The sequence below is a fragment of the Populus trichocarpa genome, chromosome 6 (assembly GCF_000002775.5).
Source record: "Populus trichocarpa isolate Nisqually-1 chromosome 6, P.trichocarpa_v4.1, whole genome shotgun sequence".
Classification (NCBI taxonomy): domain Eukaryota; kingdom Viridiplantae; phylum Streptophyta; class Magnoliopsida; order Malpighiales; family Salicaceae; genus Populus; species Populus trichocarpa.
Window position 1 is genome coordinate 10,457,519 of NC_037290.2, and position 20,295 is coordinate 10,477,813.

The window sequence follows — 20,295 nt, forward strand, 5'->3', positions numbered from 1 at the left end:
TTATTTTATTTTACATCAAGGAAGAAGGGCAAGGGGATTGCAGCAGCAGCAGCTGCTTAAGAATCATGCTAGAAACAAGCAAGGCAGAAACAGAACTAAAAACAACAGAAGAACGCGGATTCTGTCACATTTTACCTATAATTTGAAGATGAAATGAATCACGGATGATAAAGCAACCAAACCAAAATCTTCTCCAGAAGAAGGGATTGTGGACTTCCAACTTTGGACTAAGAAAAATGGCAGGAAAGTTGGATCAAAGACAGAAAAAAGGTACCGCAGACTTCCCACTCTTAGACATATACCCTCCTCCTTGATGTCTCCTTCATCCTCTTCACACACCTTTTATTTTGTATTACCTGTTTCTTAAAAAGGACAGCATGCTCTGCAGCAGCTATAATGCTTTTTCACCAGGGCAGAGAGTGTGTGCCGACTAACCCCTTTGAAAGACAGGGATGGCCTAAAAATATATGCTGCAGCAATCCCAACTCATGACCGACTAAACAAAGGGATGGACATCAGTAGCAAATAAGTTTCAAAGTAGGAGAAAGAATAAAGCTCAGGAAAGTCATTCACCACCAAGCTCACGCCAACCTGAGCTCCGAGTCTAATTTTTGTTTTCTTTCAGCTCCTACAATGATCTCTAACTAATTAAACTATCCCCCCTTTCAGTTTTCACCACATAGGTGTTGATGGTCAGCAAAGAACAGCATGCACATAACTACTTCATCAGTGGTTGTGAGTCGAAGAATACGAAATCCTAATTGCAAGCGCAAACCTGGGGGGTTAAGTGAGTCGAAGAATAGACGATCCTAAAACCAATCTCAGCAAGAATGCATCTGCCAACAAAGACTGACTAACATGTACTATAGATAACCATTCACAAAACCAAAAAACAACAATGAGAGATTGAAAAACAGAAAAAGATGCAAGGAAGGAAAGAGGTGCATAAATCAAAGGCCAATAACCGAAGAAGAGAAGCAGCGGAGAAAAAGATGAAAGCAAAACAGCTAAACTTAAGGCGAAAACTTGACAATCACAGAGAAGAAAGAGCCAAAACTAAACATTATATAAAGCAACAATGAAAAAACATGCAGCAAAAAGAATCTTCCATGTTCAATAAAGACATATAGGCAGAAGAATGGCAGGGGGCTGGCTAAAGACTTGCAAAAATCCAGCGAAGAAACAAAATGCACATGCAACCCGGCGCAACAGTATGGACCTAAAATAACAGGAAAAAAAAAAAAAAAACAAGCAGCTGGCAGCATACACAGATACTATGAATCATCCGGGATCATGAAATGAAGTTGAAAACAGCATGGGACCAGTCACCAGCTGAGCAAGCGTAAATGTTCATCCATCAGCAAAAGAATCATAACAGACTAACTTACAAAGGGATACCTGAGATCATCTCTGCACGCTTTAATTCATTAAAACCAAGAAAACAACAAACACCACCTCCAATTACCAATTCCCAACTAACAGTTCATACAAATCAAAACTCGATCCAAAAAAATCTTCTTTTTTTATGGTTGCTGAGATCACACCCCCCTAAAAGAGCCAAAAAATAAAACAACAAAACAGAAATGAAATCTGAAGGATATCTAAGTGCCAAGACAAACAAACAGGAAAAACTCGGACATGTCAGTCTCCAAACGATGCAACAATCACCATGACAACACAGCAACAAACCAAGCTCATAAACCAGATATCAATATAAATTAAGAATCAATGCAACTATGCAAGCAAAACCAAATCTAAAACAAGTATAAGATAACAACACAACCAAACTAAGATGATTGCCGTAAAAAAGGAAGAAAAAACATAGAGGTAATGGAAAAAGAATTCGATGTAACCACACACCGAGCCTAGCAGTACCTGCCATGAAAGAAGGTTCAGAGGAAGGTTCCCAGCATAGACATAATGCATCTAAACGAACCCCACAGACTTACACCTCACCTAAAGGGCGGGAAAGATAAAAACAATAAGATCACCATTCAGAATTCAGAAAGCAAGCATGAGGAAAAAATTCTTCGGCGCCACCTGTTTAATTTCCTCTATCAAAACCCATTAAAAAAAATTTAACTTTTTTTTATTCGAAAGCCTTTACTATCTCAGAAGTACAGCTACCAGCATTATCATGCTCGTCATCATTGGTGCCAGTTCAAGACCTTCACCTTCGAGTTTTTCTTCTCTGACACCACTTCCTCCCCTCCGTTTTCTTCTGTCTGCCCAACGATTCCCCTTTTTTAAGCAAAAGGAGGTGAATCGAAACCTGCCATCATCACCACCTTCCTCATCAGTTACCCGAGAGCAGGCCACCATTTTCTTTCCCGACATGCCTCCCTCGCTTCCTTTTCATTCTATCTGCTGGGTACTCCCTTCTCTCCTGTGTTATGTTTCGGTTGCTGAAATGTAATAATAATTGTTCTCTTATTTTATTTTTGAAATGTATTAAAATAATATATTTTTTTATTTTTAAAAAATTAATTTTGATATTATTATGTTAAAATAATTTAAAAATATAAAATAAATAATTTTAAATAAAAATAATTTTTAATTTCTTTTTAAATACCATACCGTTAAAACATAAAAATAGACAGCACCTCAAAATAAGAGGGGTGAATGAGAAATCATTAAAAAAATAAAATAAAAATTATTTTAATTTATTTTTAAATAAAAAATACTTTAAAAATAATTAATATAATAATACTAAACAGTTTCTTGATTTTTTTATAAAAAAATTATTTTTTTTATACGGGTCATTTTCATTATCACTTCGTACACATTTATTTATCTTGACACTAACAAGAGGACCAATCGGGGACTAAATATTGCAAGTTGCAACGATGAGTGAAGAACTTGACTATATGGTTTCAAGTAGCATGATAGTAAAGGATTTAATATCTGTATAGCAGGTCTTGAGTTCGAGTCAGGATGTGCATTTCTTGTAAGAGTCTGGTACAGTTAGGATTCTACTCGCTCACCTAGACCCACAAAGTACGCTTTCTAGAGGATAAGGTTTCCTCAAATTCAAAAAAAAAAAAATTGACCATATGATAAACTAATGTTTATTTTAAATTAAAACGAAATTGCCCAGTGCCATGATTGTGAGGTTGAATTGAGTTAGTGGATATATTATATAATGGAACTTGGTTGTCATCATTTCCATACAAAAGGCGTCTCTATTTATTATTATTTTTTATTTTATTGTTCAGCTAAGCATGGACCTCTATTAAGTTATTAACTAAGAAATTTTAACGATTAAACATTTTATTTCACATATTTGAGATGTGAAATAATTTGTGCTCTCTTATGTTAAATATATTTCAATGATTAAACATTTTATTTCACACATTAAGAAATAAAACTTAAAAAGGAGTGGTGAATTCATTGTTGCTCTCGTCATATTTCACGAAATAATAAATTTATCTTCTTGTCCTAAAGAAAAAAAGCTTGAGGCTAATGGTTAACGGTAAGGTTGTCTTTGCAATTAAAGAATTTTGTTATTTTTAATCTGACCGAGGGCATAACAGCTATTTACCTTTTAAATTGCACGGTAAATTATCATAAATATACTAAAGATTAATACATTATTGGGTGTGCTAAGAGGTAGATTTGTATTTTTAATTATAAAGTATACAATAAAATAACCAATTTATCATTATATACAAAAATATTTTGACTACAGAAGAGTGGTGTTTTAATCTTATCCTTTTTATTTGCACGGTTAAAATACTTCCTTGACCCTGGGGAGTTTTCTTTTTATGCTTTGGATCCGAGGGCATTTTTGTTATTGCACTATTGATTTTGTTGTTGTTATTGTGTAAAGTGAAGGTTATTTTTGCCTTCTAATAAATTAAAGGTATTTTAAAAAAATTCGCTAACGCGTGCCCATCGCGTTAGCGCGTCATCTACTCCACAGTCTTTGAAAAACATGTACGGCTGATTCTGACAACCAAAAATATTATTATGAGATGTCTTTAGATTCATCTCAGTGTTTTCTCCATGTAATGGTGGCATGTGTAAAAAACAGATTTCCAGTTTGACTCCAGAGGCCATTTTCTTCTTCTTCTTTCTTTCCTCTATCTCCCTAGATTTTTTAGCCCTGCCCTATAATTTTTCAAATAAGCCCCTTACCTTCTATTTGTTTTGACTTAGTCCTTGTTTTTTTGGTTGATATTTGTTTTATTTCAAATAACTTTTGAAAATCAAAATTTATTACAATTTCATCCTCATTTGATTTTTTTCTTCTCTTTATTTTCAATTTAGTCTCTTATCTTTTTGTTGATATTTGTTTTATTTGTAACAACTTATGAAAATTAAAATTTGTTTCAATTTCATCCTCATTTTTTTTAAAATTTGTCAGATTTGATACTCATTCTTTTAATTGCTATTTATGTCATCTAAGATAATTTAATTTTTTTGGCAATCTCACCCTAGATCATTTTCTTTCCTATCAAATTTTATCTTCATTCTTTTTATCATTGTTTTTTTTGCTTTGTCAAATTTTTTTAGTTTGGTATTTTCTTACACTCAGTTCCTTCCTTCAGCAGAGTTGATTTGGATTTGACCTTCTTGGTTAAGCTCATTTTGAAATTTCACGGGTTGTAGTTTGGAAAACTAACCCGACTTAAGGACATTCGCTAGGAGTTGCTTTTTTTTTTTATCATTCTTTTAAGATAATGTCATTTCAATTTTATTCTTCAATATTTATTTTATCAGAGATTGAGCTTTGTGTTTTTCTTTATATGCTTTCTACATCCTTTGTTTTTTTTTTTTTTTGGTTGAGTTATCTAGGTCTTTCTATTTTTTTTGTTCTTTGTTAAATATATTTTCTCAAAATAATTTTTTTTCATGAATTAAAAAGAATTGATTGATTAAATATAGATAAAAACTAAATTTATTATGTTTTGTTCGGTTTGCTTTTCCAAGGCATTGCTCTAGCGAACTATGCGACTTCTTTCTATGTTGTATTGCATCCTTATGCTATAAAGTTTGAACCTTATCAGCAAAATATTTTGATTGTGGGTAATGTTTATGGTGGAGTGGCGGTGAGTTTCCAATGATATTTTCTTTTTTCTTCTTATAGTTATGATATCGATGATTTATTTTTTTAGTTAATTATTTTTAGGTGTTTTTTTACGGTTTGTTTTCTATTATTATTTTCAATTTAAATCAAATTATTAAACTAACCGATCTTATTGGATATAGTCAAGTTAATGACACGATGTTGAGTTTTTCTTACTTGTTTAAAAACACTAACATCGTCTAACCATCCCTTTTTTGTGTTAAAAAAATTAAATCGGCTCGCGGCGTAGCATAGATTCTTGGTCCAGTTTACAAAAAAATAAAGGATTGAACCCCTCCTCATATTACACTATTAATTGGAATAATATCTTTATTTCTTCTAATCTATGTTTTTCTTTTAACTTCAATTATATTCTTCAACATTATATTTTTTTTTGGATTGTGCCTTATAATATTTTTCAATTTGTTTTTTATGAGATTATCCTAGATGACCCTGACTGCAAGTTTGATGGGTTAATTCGATTGACTTGACATTTTTTCTCATTTTTTCTAATTGACTCTTTTTTTCCCGTCAATTTTATTATTTAACATTGGGTTGATTGATAATTAAGTTTTCTGATATGTTTCGATTTACTTTTTTATGAGGTTATTCTCATCTCATGACTTGGGTCACGAGTTTGGCAAATTAATCTTGGTTGATTCAGGTTGTTTTTTGTGTTTTTTTAATCAATTTTTTTTTTTAAAATTTCATATTTCAACACCAGATCTATTGAGACTTGAGTTTCATGATTTATTAGAATTTTACTTTTAATGGGTCATCCCAGTCTCATAACTCGGGTTGCGAGATTAACAGGTTAACCTTGGTTGACTCTGATAATTTTTTTATGTTTTTTTAATTAATTTTTCCAGTTTCATCCTTCAACATTGAATTTATTAGAAATTAAATTTAATTAATTATATACTCTCTACACCTTACCGGCCAACATACATTCCCTAGCCTATGCATCCTGAAATTATAGTTATTAAATTTTACCGGGGTTGACTTGATTAAGAAATTAAATTTTTTATTATACGAGTTAACTTGGGTTAATATAAAATTTTTTTAAAAAATATTTAAAATTTCAATATTTTGTATAAAAAAATTAAGAAATAATATACGTGGATATAAACTATACATATTGTAAATAATGAAGTTTAAAAATTATTTTAAAAAGTTTTTTATCACACATTGAAAAAAATAATATTCTATTATTTTAAATTGAAGTATTTAAATAAAAAAAAAAATTTATATCCCACATTAAAACAATAATTTTTTTTTCTTATAAATATAAAGTATATATACCAAAGAACTTTAAATCTTACATTGAAAAAATAAAATATTTTTCTAATATTTATACAGTAAACTTTGAAATGAGGTAATAACCAACTGAAAAATATATAAAAAAATGAATATTTGATTAGGAGAAAAAACACTTTTAATAAGAAAAATAATTTCTACTGGATTTTACCGGGTCATCCGGGTTTTGAGTTGACCCGGTAGGTCAACCAATTTTCTACGAGCCACTTACATGTCCAGGTTTTTAATAAAACAGACCCAATCAAGGTTTCAAATCATTCGAGTCCCGGGTTCACCGGTTGACTTTGAAACAACAGCTCAGCGAAAAAATAAAAAATAAATAGAATTACTTAAATAAAGAAAACCCAAGAAAAGAAAGCAAAAGCCAGTTTCTGAGGTGATGATACCACTTACGCACCAGTAATGCTGTTTTTTTTTTCCCCTTAACTTTCCCTCCCTCTGGTTTCTCGACAGCTTCTGTCGTTCTCTCAACAAGTCAGCTCTTGCAAGTGTTTTGCAACAGTTGATGATCACTATACATTAAAGAAGACTCGGCCTTTGCAAATTCTGTGGTTTTTTCAAGAATTCATTGCGTCAACTCACTTTCATGGGAAATGAAGAAGTCTCACCCACCAAAGAAGGAGAAAATTTCAGTAACCCAGATGATCCTCCAATTCCAAAGGCACTACTTTTGTTCCTCTCTTTGCCTTTTGTCTATTTGTCCATGCTATGCTCTTGTTCTTTATGTTTTCCTCCAAAAAACTTCATAGCTTTTTTTTCCCCCTTAGTTTTCTTTACTTGTTTTATTAATGGCAACCTTTTCTTTTGGTGGGCTATTATTAAAATCATGAATCATGCATCATCCTCCCTCTCTCCTTGTGGGTTTTAAATTTCTAGACTTCCTATATATATTTTGGGTGTCTTTTTTTTATGCAAGGGCTGCACCTTATATGCTTATTCACCCATGCTTTTGTTTTGATGATCCTGGCATCATTAAATACCTATGCTGAAAACTGAAAATCCATACTTATGATGCTATGCTGTGTTTGACCCTTTAGAGGGGCAAGGATCGCCAGACTGTAAGACATTAGGAAGGTCAACAAGCAAACAAGTTTTTTTTTTTTACCAACTTAAGTCTTTCATTGCAAAGCTCATTTGCGGCAATGACAGTAGCGTTTTTCTCAGTATCTTGAAATGGGTCTCAACATAATTATTTTAATTGGATAGACATGTTTTGTATTACTTTTATGTTGTAATTTGGGACATGATTAACGATCATATTGAATTTCAACCTGCTCTTAAAGCTTATCTCAACCCTCTTAATATCTGGGGTTTCTTAGTCACTGATAGCACGTTAATACTGAATTATCTTTGCAATATATCCTGTTTTTTCTTTTCTTTTCAATTCCGTGTTCTGGATCAGGAATATTTCAAGTTTGTCATTAATTTATGATCTTTGAATAGGGAGAGTTTGTGTTGGTGTATTGATGTCGCTGGCTACCTATTTGACTTAAGTGTTGGTTTTGCGAAGGACTATCTATCTGTTATAGAGTGATACTCCAACTTTCCTTGTTGATCCTTCTTAGGTTGGGAGATCCACAGAAATAACTGAGGATAATCCAGAGGGACAGCACCAGAGGCACCGAGAGCTCAGCTTAGAGATACAATCAAACAGTCTAGAGGATGCAAGATTTGATTTTGTGACAATTCAAACGCCCCCAATACCAAGTTCCACCCCCAAAAGAGTAATTTTTTCACCAATGCCGAGCCCTAGTTTTGCCCAAATGAATGAGCCCCCTGATCCCTTGTCATCAAAAATCAAATCAAACATAAGAAGTTTACTTCCAAAGTTAAGTTTTAAATATCGGAATAGTACTTTGGATATTGAGAAGGCTGCCGCCATGCTTGCACAGGGAGGTTCATCAGAAACAACAAAGCAGAAGCCATTCATTTCCAGGACATTGTCTCTCACAAAGCTTTTTACACTCCGGACAACGAGAACATCATCCTTACCCGTTACCCCTATTGCTCACTCAAATCCGGAGTCTATGCATGGAGGAAGTATGATTAATCCACCTAGTTCTGTTGTAAGTATTAACCTCTTCTGAACTTGAAATATCATATTTTGTTCAGGATTTAAGTTAATCATTTTTACCTCTGGTAGCGCTTTATGAGCAACATGTATGGAAATCTTGAAGGAATCGCTTCATCTATTGTTTTCATATCATGATCAATCTATGGATAGTTGCAAAAATCACAACATCGCAACCAGCCACATACCATCAGAATGCATGCAGCATGCATTATCCTTCTGGTGATGAAAATCTTTCGTTTATATTTATTGACTAGTCATTACTTATCCCTACTTGTTGCTACAAGGTTGCCAATTCAATCACTGACTTTAATGGCCTTAAATCTTCTTGTAAGCTGAAAAAATTTATTCATTCAAAATTGTCACAAGGGAATAGGGATGTGTGTGTATTTTGAAGGGTTATTTGCCTTCTTCTCTGAGTATTTTGAGCTGAACATCTCTGCTTTTATAGCCATCCTGAATAGTTAGAAAGGTGTTATCACAATACAACCATTCAAATTTATGCTGGGGTGTTACATGTGGCCAATTCCACTTAGCTCTTTATAGTTTGTTTGTGCACTGAATGCATTTTACTGGCAGATAGATAAATTCTTGCATACCTACTTTCATCAATCAAATGTAGTTTGGTGGTGATTCATATTGGTTTTTGCAAGTAAATTAGTCTGTTGAATGATATTGCAATGGTTAACTGGTTTGTTAAGCATCTTTCCCACTTGGTGCATCTCCTAAATCTTTCAGTTAGCCATTTTCCTTTATCCCACACAATTTGGTGCAAGGCAATTTTTCTTCCTGACTCTTGGAGATTTCCTCACTTTACAGAAAAGGCCCATTCATCGATCACACTCTGTCCCTGATTTTAGAAAAGATGGAAGCATAAGGAAGTTGGATTCTTTAGGTGGCCTGTTTCGTGTGGTTCCAAGTACTCCAAGAGTGGCTGAGGAGGCTGTCTCAATAATGACAACATCTAATGCATCACCCAGGAATGATACTGGTATAGCCATTCTTTTAATTGCTCTAAATTGTTCCCTCTCGCCTCAAAATCAGAAGGCTGTAAAAAGAAAAAGGAGGGGGGTATTCATGGACACGGAGCCCATACAATTTGTGGATTTTGTGGCTGAAAAAAGGCATGACTGGTTTTAGTATTTTAATCGGGATATCATTGATTGTTTGGGTATTTGAGCTTTCAACTACAATGCTTTCTCTTGTCACGTAACTTGTGATGACCAACCTTTGCCTTATCTTTAGCCTTGTGGTTCAGATGGAAATGATGATGGTGGAGAAGATATTCCCGAAGAAGAAGCTGTTTGCAGAATCTGCTTGATTGTACTGGGGGAAGGTTCTGACACCCTAAAGATGGAATGCAGCTGTAAGGGTGAACTTGCATTGGCGCACCAAGAATGTGCTGTAAAATGGTTTAGTGTTAAAGGTAATAGAACATGTGAGGTGTGCAAGCAGGATGTTTTGAATCTACCAGTTACCCTTCTCCGAGTTCAAAATTCTCAGGCCGTTGGTTCTCAAGGTCAAACTCAGCATTCGGAGGTTCCTCAACACAGGCATCTAAAGCTATTCCCTTTCTGTATTTCATTGGAACTAGATGTTCTTGGTTTTCTCATTTTCTTTATGTAAAGTAATCTCCGCCTATCTGTATAAATAACATATATTAACCATAGCTAGGCAATCATATGTCAGATATAACAAAGCCTCTCCATGAATCAGAGCGAGGGCTGAAAGCATTCTGTTTATTATCCTGGTTAAGCAAATAAACTTGAAATGCACAAGTGTAGGACTGTCTAATTTCTTGGACCAGAATTAGGCAATGCTAGGTTATCAAGAATAAATTTAAAAACTTGATTGTGTCCTTGTTGTTCATATGTGTCTTTTTGCTGATGGTGGTGTCACAATTCGTTCTTGATTGATTTGAAATATTATTCTAGCTTTCAGCTGATGTTTGAATTCCACTGTCTCATTTAGAAGATGGTTGCAAATTTTCTCAGGGTTTGGCAGGATGTTCCTGTTCTTGTCATTGTCAGCATGCTTGCCTACTTTTGTTTTCTTGAGCAGCTTCTGGTAAGTATAGCAACTCGTTATCCCTGCCCTTCAAGCCTACCACAGCACCTAATATTGTCATTTTACAGGTTGGGAAAATGGGGTCTGGTGCAATTGCCGTTTCTCTTCCCTTTTCCTGCATATTGGGCCTGCTTGCTTCCATGACTTCAACAACAATGGGTAGGCTGACCTTGTATCTGTATTCTGACAAACTTTTTCTTCTAGCAAATTTTGTGATCTCATTGTCTCATTATTTGGAATTTGGGTTTAGTGAGGAGAAGGTATGTCTGGGTCTATGCAACTATTCAGTTTGGATTAGTGGTCCTTCCTGCTCACCTCCTCTATTCATTGGTGAGTGTTTCTTTCACTCATTGTTTTGTTATTTCTGTTTTCAGTTCAACTTCAAAGTCAAACTCTTTTACTGGGGAAATGGATTTGGTCTTAAGTTTCTAAATAAGCTCTAGTAAGGGACTTGCTGAAGGATCATAGTACTTGCTTGTGGTTAAACAATGATGAGTCAGGCTTTTGAATTGTTCAATCCCTCGTTCTTAAAGATATAATATGATTTGTATTGATGGTTTGTTTGTTGCTTCCTCAGCTTCATATACAGGCTGTTCTATGTGTTCTCCTTGCCACATTTACTGGTTTTGGAGCTACGATGTTCGGAAAGTATGTTATAGTTGAGATCATGAGATGGAGGAGAAGATGGATTGATCAGCCAAATGAACAGCGTGGTTCTCAGGATTTGGCACAACCACATCAACAGCCTACAGTGGTTGATGAAACTGTGACAAATCCGAACCATCTACCCAGCTGAAAGTGGAGGTCCAGAAATAATGCATACCATCTAATCTGTTGTACATTTTGATTCATCAGTTACAGTCAATTGTTCAAAAATGGAGGGTTCCGGCTGTATTTTAGTATATACAAGGTCTGTCAGCTTTTTTATTTTGTTTTATTTTTGGGTATAAGAAATGGTTGTACAAGGCGGCTTACAACACACCTGGCATGGAACACTGCGTCTTTCATATCCACACAACCTGGAGCGATCCCCACTGACCTATGTCAGGGCCAGAAGTAGGAATAGGATTCGTCTCGTAGTTGTTACGATGTTGTAAGGTGTGAAATACTTCTTGTAAGGAATACAATTCTTTCTTGGCTCTAGTGCAGCTATTTTCTGGCGTCTTTGATTTTGTAGGCTCTGGTTCTCTCTATTTTTACTTGTGAAAATGCTTGACTTCATTGGTTTAGACTTCATGGCGCCAAAGTAGGAACTCCACAGTAAATGAACGAAGGAAAGATAAAAAGGAACAGATCAAATCGCACCTTAATTTAAGAAAACTCGTGTCATTCTCGTACATCAAGCATTAAAATCATCCAAATGTCCTGGGCGAAGAAATTGTGTAACGCAGCAAGTCCTGCAAACAATCAGCTGTAGGAAGACAGTATTCTGTTACTATTTTTTTTTTCTTGGAACAGGTGAAACTTTGGCGAAGAGTCAGTACTGTTATAAAAAAATATATTAAAAATATATATATATATATATTTTTCTTTTATTAAAATTTATTTTTAATATCAACATTTTTAAAAACTATCTTTCCATACTAGGTTCCCCATAAAAAACTTCGATTTGAGAGTCCACCAGATGGATTGGTAACAAAACAGACAAGGGCAAAATGAGAGAAACAATCACAACAAAACATCTCTTGCTAACATGGTATGGCTCTAGTTCAGCTTGTTAGCCTGAATAAACCATATCGATATAAATACAGCACTAGTCTCCCATAATTCCATGTTCTTCAACATAACTTTTGTGTCAAAACTCAGAGGTAATACGAACCAAAAGAATAATTTTTCTTCCAAATCAAAGGTACATCCAAGAGAAATAAATATCATCTAGCCATAACATGAAGCTTATGACATGTTACTGTGGGAGAGCTTCAGGATACCTGACAAAAATTTTAAGGCAATTGTGAAATTTCATTACCAGCAGAATCAAATGAACTTCTATCACCTCAGAAATGCAAATCTCGAAGGAGTAACTTCCAATTATTTCTGTCAGCAATTAAACATTATATAAGTTATATCCTAGCAACAGCCGTTTTGTACTTACATAGGGGGTTTTCTCCCTCCCGAGCTCTTAGAGCCATAAATGGCATTTTATCTCTCCATATACAAAAGGACCCAGTTGACGGATTCCCCTGCAATCAGATCACATTCATCCAGCTCTACCTCTGAGAAAATCAACCGTAGAATAAGGATCAACAGCCACAACAGCAAATTCAAATCAAATTCACGAAAATGAGATCCATTTTGCCTAGGAAACTGATGACAATTTGGTCATTGCTTATATGCAGAACTGCCAGTCTTGCTTGACAATAATGGCTTCTCCTTCAAACTGGTACTTAAGATGGTTTCAGAGTTGCCTGACTGGCTTTCTGAGGTTCCAGGTCTCATCCAGATTTTTATATGGCCCTCTCTACATACAGTAAGAACAGATTCCTGTCTAAATACTAAACCAGAAAGAGGTTCTGTGTGAACACGGTGAGCTAATACAGGAGAAAGCTTTGGAACATCACGCATGCTTGGAGCAGGTTGCAGAGTACCAACTGGGATAACACTGTCCCAGTGTGAAGACTGACTTCCAGTACTGAAAGTAGGAGATCCACCAGGAGGGCACCTGCGTAATGGCACTACAATTTCATCCATTTCCAGGTCCCATAGAAGCAACTGTGTGTCCTGTTGACAAAACAAACAAATTGCAACATGGTTAGTTATGAAGCCTTTTTTTAAAGCGCACACGTACTACAAGGAATCAAAAAATTGGGGAAAACTGGGAAGTTAATGTTATAAGAGACCATACAGACACCTCAATCCCATCACATCACTCAGTTTTAACTCATACAACATGTTCTTTACTGCTGCAGGCATTGGTTCACTGTGTTCAAATTACTTCAGCCAACTTTTATTACTTAGTGTTTGGAAAATAAACATACAGACAGGTCCAATTCATTGCATATATACAAAAACCCAAAACTCTTACTGCTGATCAATCTTATCAGTTTTAAGCTGAGCTAGCAACTAATATTACACTTCAATTATTCTTTTGACATATAAAACGATGATCACAATAACTCAACTTTTTAATCTGACCAGTCTTCAAACAACTCCCCACATTAACTAGTTTCTATGCACGTGCCTTGCACATGTAACACAAAAATAATACAATTAAATTCATGCATGTTAATATGTATTTGCAAACTAAAAATAACCATATAAAAGTCATCAAAAATTAAAATACATAGCTCTGTTTATTTTCATCTTCTTTTTAGAAAAAGGTAAAGCCCCCCCCCCCCAAAACAAAAATTTAAGGCTCCGTTGGTTTCATAAAAAATAACTTCTGTGGGAAGTATTTTCCTAAGAAAAAATAGTTGTTAAGGAAAAGGTAAGAATTAATTAGTGGGAGCCTGGGATTTAATGAAATGTAGTCTAGTAAAATATTTTCATCTTGAGAACTGTAAGTTGTTTTCCCATGTTTTATGGTTTTTTTTTAAACCATAAAATATTTTTCATTGACCAAGTCTTCCTAACTTGCTAGTTAAAGTATCTCTTTCTGTAGAATAAAAAACTGAAAAAACCCTTCAACCATTATTTTGAATATCCAAGATCTTGCAGGAAAAAGAAAAGGCCACATAGCACTTACATTGAATAAAAGGATATCATCTTCAAGATAGTTTTCTTTCTTAAACCCTATAAAAAATTTACATCACATTTGAAACCACCAGACTTGGCATCCCCTTGTTGTTTTGGCAACTATGTGTACCACCACCCAGAATCACCACTACCAAATATTAGCCTCTTGTACATAAAAAAGGAAAAAAAATTGAGCTTCTTCTGAGACTCAACACCAATTCAATTGCTGTCTCCACTATGAGTAAAATGTCATATTGAGATGAGATTAGCATGCATGATGGCACAAAGTTTACATAGGACTTACTAGTTTGTGATGAGGTAGAATACCTAAAGGTGGTGAATAAAAAACAATAAAGGCCACATTAGTTATAATAATAAAATAAGGTATGTTCATCGCATTAAATGCTTTAACATAGCTTGTGCTTTTATTTATAGCAATCAATATGTTTTTTCCATAAAAATGAATACTCTCCTAGTTCTACAGTTATGCTGGAGCTAAAACACTAAATATTAAGTATATTGCTTATTTAGAATGATTGCATTTCAAAAGCACCCTCCCAGGGTTCTAAAAACTCAGGCACCTTTGCTTCACTATTAACTTCAACCAAAGTGATACATCATGCGCAGCACCCAAATTTTCATTTTTTTGGATATCACATCCAAATCATATGGCCTTTATCTGCCCTGGAACTTAAAATTGCTTTCAGCTAGCTGTAGAGCAGGTCAACCATGAATTGCAATAAAAATGTTTAGCATACCTGACCAACAGAACCAAACCGGTACACAACATTCTCCCCTGTGCCATCTGAATTTGGTGATGACCAATATGAATCAAAAGCCACTCCGCTCACCTGCCAGCTCCATCAGATAAGAACTGTATAAGATGACCAGAATCATGTAATAGACTATCAACTACCATTATTTGAGAATATTACCCATGAACTGTGTCCTTCACCCCAAGCAACAACTTTCCGATCTTCCATGCTCCAGACTTGAACTAAATCATCTTCTCCTCCAGTCAAAATATACTTCACATCCATGCTGAGAGGGCGACACTCTTCATATCAGTTTTCTTGTAAAGCAATATCAATAATTGAAATGCAAAAGACCAACATAAAAGAAAGACTGAAAGTTTAAATACAAAAGGTCTTAGGGTATATCAGTCAAGAGCCATGGCTTCTTTCCCATGTTTACAACCACAGCAAAATGTTGGAAGAAAATTTTCAAAAAATAGCAATGAGTTATGACTTGAAAACTGGTAAAGCTAGTCACCTCCAAGCACAACAAAGAAGGGCACCATAATAACTTTTCCCACCACATATAAGTTGTTCTTTTAAATAGTCAAAAACTCGCAAGTAACCTGCATCAGCAAAAGACTAAGATCAATTACATTAACTACCCAACACAGAATAAAACAACAAGAAAACATTAGATGCAACAATAAGTACAGTGTTATACCATCTCTTCCAACAGTTGCTAAATAGGTCCCGTCGGTTGAGAAAGCAATGCCATTTATTGAACCTTGGCTGACATGCCACCTGGCAATTGGGTTACTCTGCATGCAGTTTGTAGGAGTCAAGGAAAGAACTGCATATTTTGTTGCATAAGTATAGAAATCAAGAAATAATGAGTCAAGGAAAGAACTGCATATTTTGTGGAATAAGAAGGAGATAAATAATCTATCACTCGAGATGCACATGCTTCTAGTGAAAGATGTTCTTATAATGCCAAAGGGAAATGAGCTAATGACATGCAAATCTAACAGAAGCATCTAAACACATATGTATAACCTCCCAGTAAAATCACCAAGATAACAAAAGTAGGCATGGGAATTGGAAAACTACAAATGAGGTTGACCTACAGAGCATGCTTCACCGGTTTCTCCACTAGCACAATTTGACGAAAAGTTTTATGATGCTGAGAGAATAACTAGTGACATCTTATTAGTTACTCCACTGGACCCACTTTGAAAAAAAGAGAGACGTGTAGGAGAGATAAAATCAAATATAGGACCCACCAAGATAACACAAGTAGGCATGGGGAATTGGAAAGCTGCAAATGAGGTTGAGCTACAGAGCATGCTTCACCGGTTTCTCCACTAGCACAATTTGACGAAAAGTTTTATGATGCTGAGAGAATAACTAGTGACATCCTATTAGTTACTCCTGACCCACTTTGAAAAAAAGAGGGAGACACATGTAAGAGAGAGAAAATCAAATCCAACACTCACAAAGATAACACAAGTAGGCATGGGGAATTGGAAAACTACAAATGAGGTTGAGCGACATAGCCTACTTCACTACTCTCTCTACTAGCACAATTTAACGGAAAATGTTATTGTACTTAGAGAGTAACTAGCGATATCCTATTAGTTCTCCACTAAGAACACTTTGAAAAAAGGGACAAACACATGCAGGAGAGAAAATCGAATCATTGACCCACAAAAAATGATAAGCATATCTCTACCTAAACTTTCTCTCTCTTCTTTGTATCTATTTCCACCAAGTTACATAATAAATTCTCAAACAAACATGAAAGAGAATAATTATTGACTAAAACGATGACCCTAAACAAACAAAACATAATATTTCAGAAAGATTTAAAATCACAATCACAGTGTCATTTGCAACACCATGACTAATTGTTGCTCTGAAAATGTGCACATCTCTAAACTTCTACGTATATACATCGAACTTAACTTGGCAACAAAAACAAAATGGTTTCTTATATCATGGACATTTGAACAATACTTTGCCATGATAAATATTGAAGAGGAAGAGCTACCAGATGAAGGGTGAAGTAACAGATTTATGGTGTCAATTACCAAACAAGTAAATAACAACAAAGGATAATTGCTTCTGGATTTTAAAAATAATTCCCAAGTAGAGATTGCTTGAACCATTAGAAACCAAGATTATGAAGCAATGATCAAAGTAAGACTACAACATGGTACTTCAGTAGCAACAAGACAAACTCTTCTACCTTACTGTACCGGGCATGCGAAACAGAGAATTGAGTTTGATCTTTGATAACAGGGAATGAAGAATCACCAGCACCATCCTTGCTCTAGAGGAAAAGAAGCGTAATTAAATAGATAAGATCTCTTGATACAACTTGACCTCTGAAATTTTATGGAAGATGATAAAATGTAATTTTTTTCAAGTTGGAGGCTTACCTTTTCATAGACGTACAAATTACCATCAGCATGAGCAACAACAAAAGCACCATCTCCTCCAGGCACCCATGCAATACTCATACAACGGCTGTTGAAAATGAGCAGCATTAATTAAATTGGTTTTGCACATAACACTCAATGGTCATAAGGGTAATATATATACTTGATGAATATGATTTGTTAACAAAATGGTCTTTTTGTATAACACCTCTGCCCAGGGGATTTTTTTCTCCTAAAAACAAAAAGGAAAGCCAAGATTTCAGAGTTTCTAGAAAATATCAAGCTAGACAAGTAAAACATTTTGAGTATATATTCTTTGGATTGCTCGAAAGCTTTTCACTTGTAGCCTATAGAAAGTTCAGGACTGTTGGGAAAAAAAGTTGCATACCCACGCAATATGAGCAATTGGACATTTTAAGGTCTGTTCTGTAATTGATTTCACAGGGTATAGCATTGGCAGCACCCAGTGACACAGACAACAAATAGATCACTTTTTTATGTGCTTTAATTCGATTCTATGATGCAAGTTTTTTTTTTTTCTTGATAATTTTTAGATTTGTTGGGAATTTACAACTTTAGGTTTCTATTTTAGGTTACAATATTTAATGATGAAAATTAAAAAACTGTCTCTTAAGCTCAAACTTGCAACAACTAACATCACCGAGGATTCCCACATTTCTCAGCAACCTTCTCTGTGACTTGCATTATGACCAAGCCACGCTAATTTTCACAACTCAGTGAAGTTATGTATGCATACGTGCTGTTTTGACAACAAAATCATCACTTAAATAAGATAAAGCTTGGAAGTATAAGCATGCATGATAAAGAAATATAGTCAAAATATGAAGGTCAGGAGCACTATAGTAATTTTGCCTGTTATTAACTGAACCATCTTTGTTATAATGCTGGGCCCCAACTAGCTTCTTTCCAACATCCTGTAATTGCTGTCTCAGTGACACAGAGTAGACTACAATAGCACAAATATTGCCAATAATATCAGAAAGTTTTAAGTTTTCAATAAAGAAAAATATGTAATCCAAACTCAAGTTGAGATTTTACCATCACCAGAACTCAAGCCAACAAGAAAATCATGTCCATCCTTAGCATCTTGGTCAAAGGCATGGCACACAGGGTTTGAATTACTAAAATGGATGGATTTTATTGGGTCCTATATTCAAACCAAGAACTCTTAAATACCCACCTCATGTTTCCACTACGAAAAATATCAACAAAAGATATCGAGTTACCTTATCTGGAGAATTTAAATCACTTATGAAGATGGCATCCCCTACATTGAAGATCAAGTAAGTCCCTTTTCCATCAAAATTTGTATTAATCATTGAATTACTTGAGCTCGAAGCCCCCAATGATCCAATCCTACTACTACTACTACTAATACTTTTATTCCCACCATTCCCTCCAACAAAGCTAAGTGCACGGCTTCCATTGCTACCACCCAACAACCTAGCAGCAGCTGATCGTACACCACTGCTCGCACTGAAACTTGAAGGTGGGGCTGTCGGGGTTGATGGGGCAGGCTTGTCCTTGAGATTAGCTAGGGTTACCTGATAATCAAATTTAACCAAATTTCTAATCAAAAACTCAAATTGAGACATTGATAAATATACAGTTATGCATTATCACATTAACTAAATGACAATATCAAAATTTAGCAGATAACCAAGTAAATGTTGATTCTAATAAATGGGCATTGACCAAGTACATGATAGTTGACCAAACCCAATCAGATGCTGATTTCAAAAATAGGGTGTTGCTAAAAAACCCCTAGAAAATTAATGAATTGCCAATGCTAAAACAAAATACCAAAAACCACAACAAATATAAGGACAATGAGAAAAAATTTCTAAAACTTAAGAGTCACCAACCAAAACTAACACGAAAAGTTGTAAAAAATATAAAGCTTTTACAGGCTGTTTGGAAACTTAAGATTTGAGTAGGAATGCAATCATTTCAACACCATTTACCCAATTCTAGAGTTTGCTGAGCTTTAAGTAGTATAAATGAGTTCTACAACGAATTAAAATTAGAGATATTTATAGATTTGCAAATCACAAGGAGTGTGATTTGCTTCAAAATTGACCCATTAAAATTTAATCCCATTCACACCCTTCTCTCTCTCTCTCACACACACACACATGCTTGACATAAGTTTTTTTTATAGATGAGGGAAAGTTGGATAAATCATGGATTTTCACTAAAGTCAAAAGAATTCCACAATTTTAAAACCTATTTCAAACAAAAAAAAATCAATTAGCAAATCAAATCAATTCAATCTACTTAAATAGCTAAAATCAATTCTAGCATAGAAGTGTTTCCAAACAAGCAGTTAACGAAATGGGCAATCCCCAAAACGCTTCGAAACCAAAATTAACTCCATAAAAACTCGAAAGAATCAAATTGACAAAATTGATATTAATAAAAAGAACAAAAAGAAAAAAAGAAGACCTGGGTAGCAGTTTTGCCATGGGCATAGTGAAGTAGACCAGAAGGATGTGTCTTTTCATAGTGAAGCTTATAACGTCCTTCTGGGGTTTTAAAATAAGTCTTTAATCCCGGTGATTGCGGGTTCGCCGATGTAGATGACGTTGAGATCATGCCGTTGCTTGTGTTGATCATGGTGTCCTTGCCTTTTATTGTTGTAGACCTTAAAGCATCTGATCATGACACTAGGGTTTGATCTCTTTTCTTTTTTTCGAAAAAAAGAAACGAATTGCTGGTGGGTTTTGATTTTTAAAGAGAGAAGTTTTGTTATTTACTTTTGATATGCTGTTTCTGGGTCTTCGGTGGAGACCAAACAGAGAGAGGGGGAGTTTTGGATCCTCTGTTTTGGGGCTTCTGAGAAACGTTGTTGTTAATGTTTGCTTTGCTTTTGTTTTTTTTTTAATTAAAGATCCGTTGTGTTTG

At 34.7% G+C, this 20,295-nt stretch overlaps 2 protein-coding genes across 3 annotated transcripts; one reads left to right on the top strand and one right to left on the bottom strand.

Moving 5' to 3' along the window:
• The first annotated feature begins 6,742 nt into the window (after positions 1–6,742).
• On the top strand, positions 6,743–11,687 carry LOC18100205 (uncharacterized). Its single transcript, XM_024602981.2, has 8 exons — positions 6,743–7,046; positions 7,951–8,451; positions 9,276–9,447; positions 9,715–10,009; positions 10,451–10,523; positions 10,592–10,682; positions 10,774–10,853; positions 11,101–11,687. Exons 1-8 carry the CDS (start codon positions 6,972–6,974, stop codon positions 11,317–11,319), a joined length of 1,506 nt encoding a protein of 501 aa, XP_024458749.2. The 5' UTR covers positions 6,743–6,971; the 3' UTR covers positions 11,320–11,687.
• Positions 11,688–12,179: 492 nt separating this feature from the next.
• LOC18100206 (uncharacterized) lies at positions 12,180–20,258 on the bottom strand. Of its 2 annotated transcripts, XR_002982349.2 has the most exons (12): positions 19,837–20,258; positions 18,618–18,935; positions 18,430–18,538; positions 18,244–18,337; positions 17,371–17,458; positions 17,178–17,261; positions 15,654–15,750; positions 15,468–15,555; positions 15,131–15,236; positions 14,954–15,046; positions 12,616–13,241; positions 12,180–12,451 (listed from the first exon to the last, which is right to left on the bottom strand). XR_002982349.2 is itself a non-coding variant. In XM_024602980.2 (11 exons), the coding sequence occupies exons 1-11, from the start codon at positions 20,005–20,007 to the stop codon at positions 12,843–12,845; spliced, it is 1,647 nt and encodes a 548-aa protein (XP_024458748.2). In that variant the 5' UTR covers positions 20,008–20,258; the 3' UTR covers positions 12,462–12,842. The 2 variants fall into 2 exon arrangements, 1 of the variants encoding a protein (XP_024458748.2); XM_024602980.2 differs by lacking the exon at positions 12,180–12,451 and having other exon boundaries at positions 12,462–13,241.
• Positions 20,259–20,295: the final 37 nt, after the last annotated feature.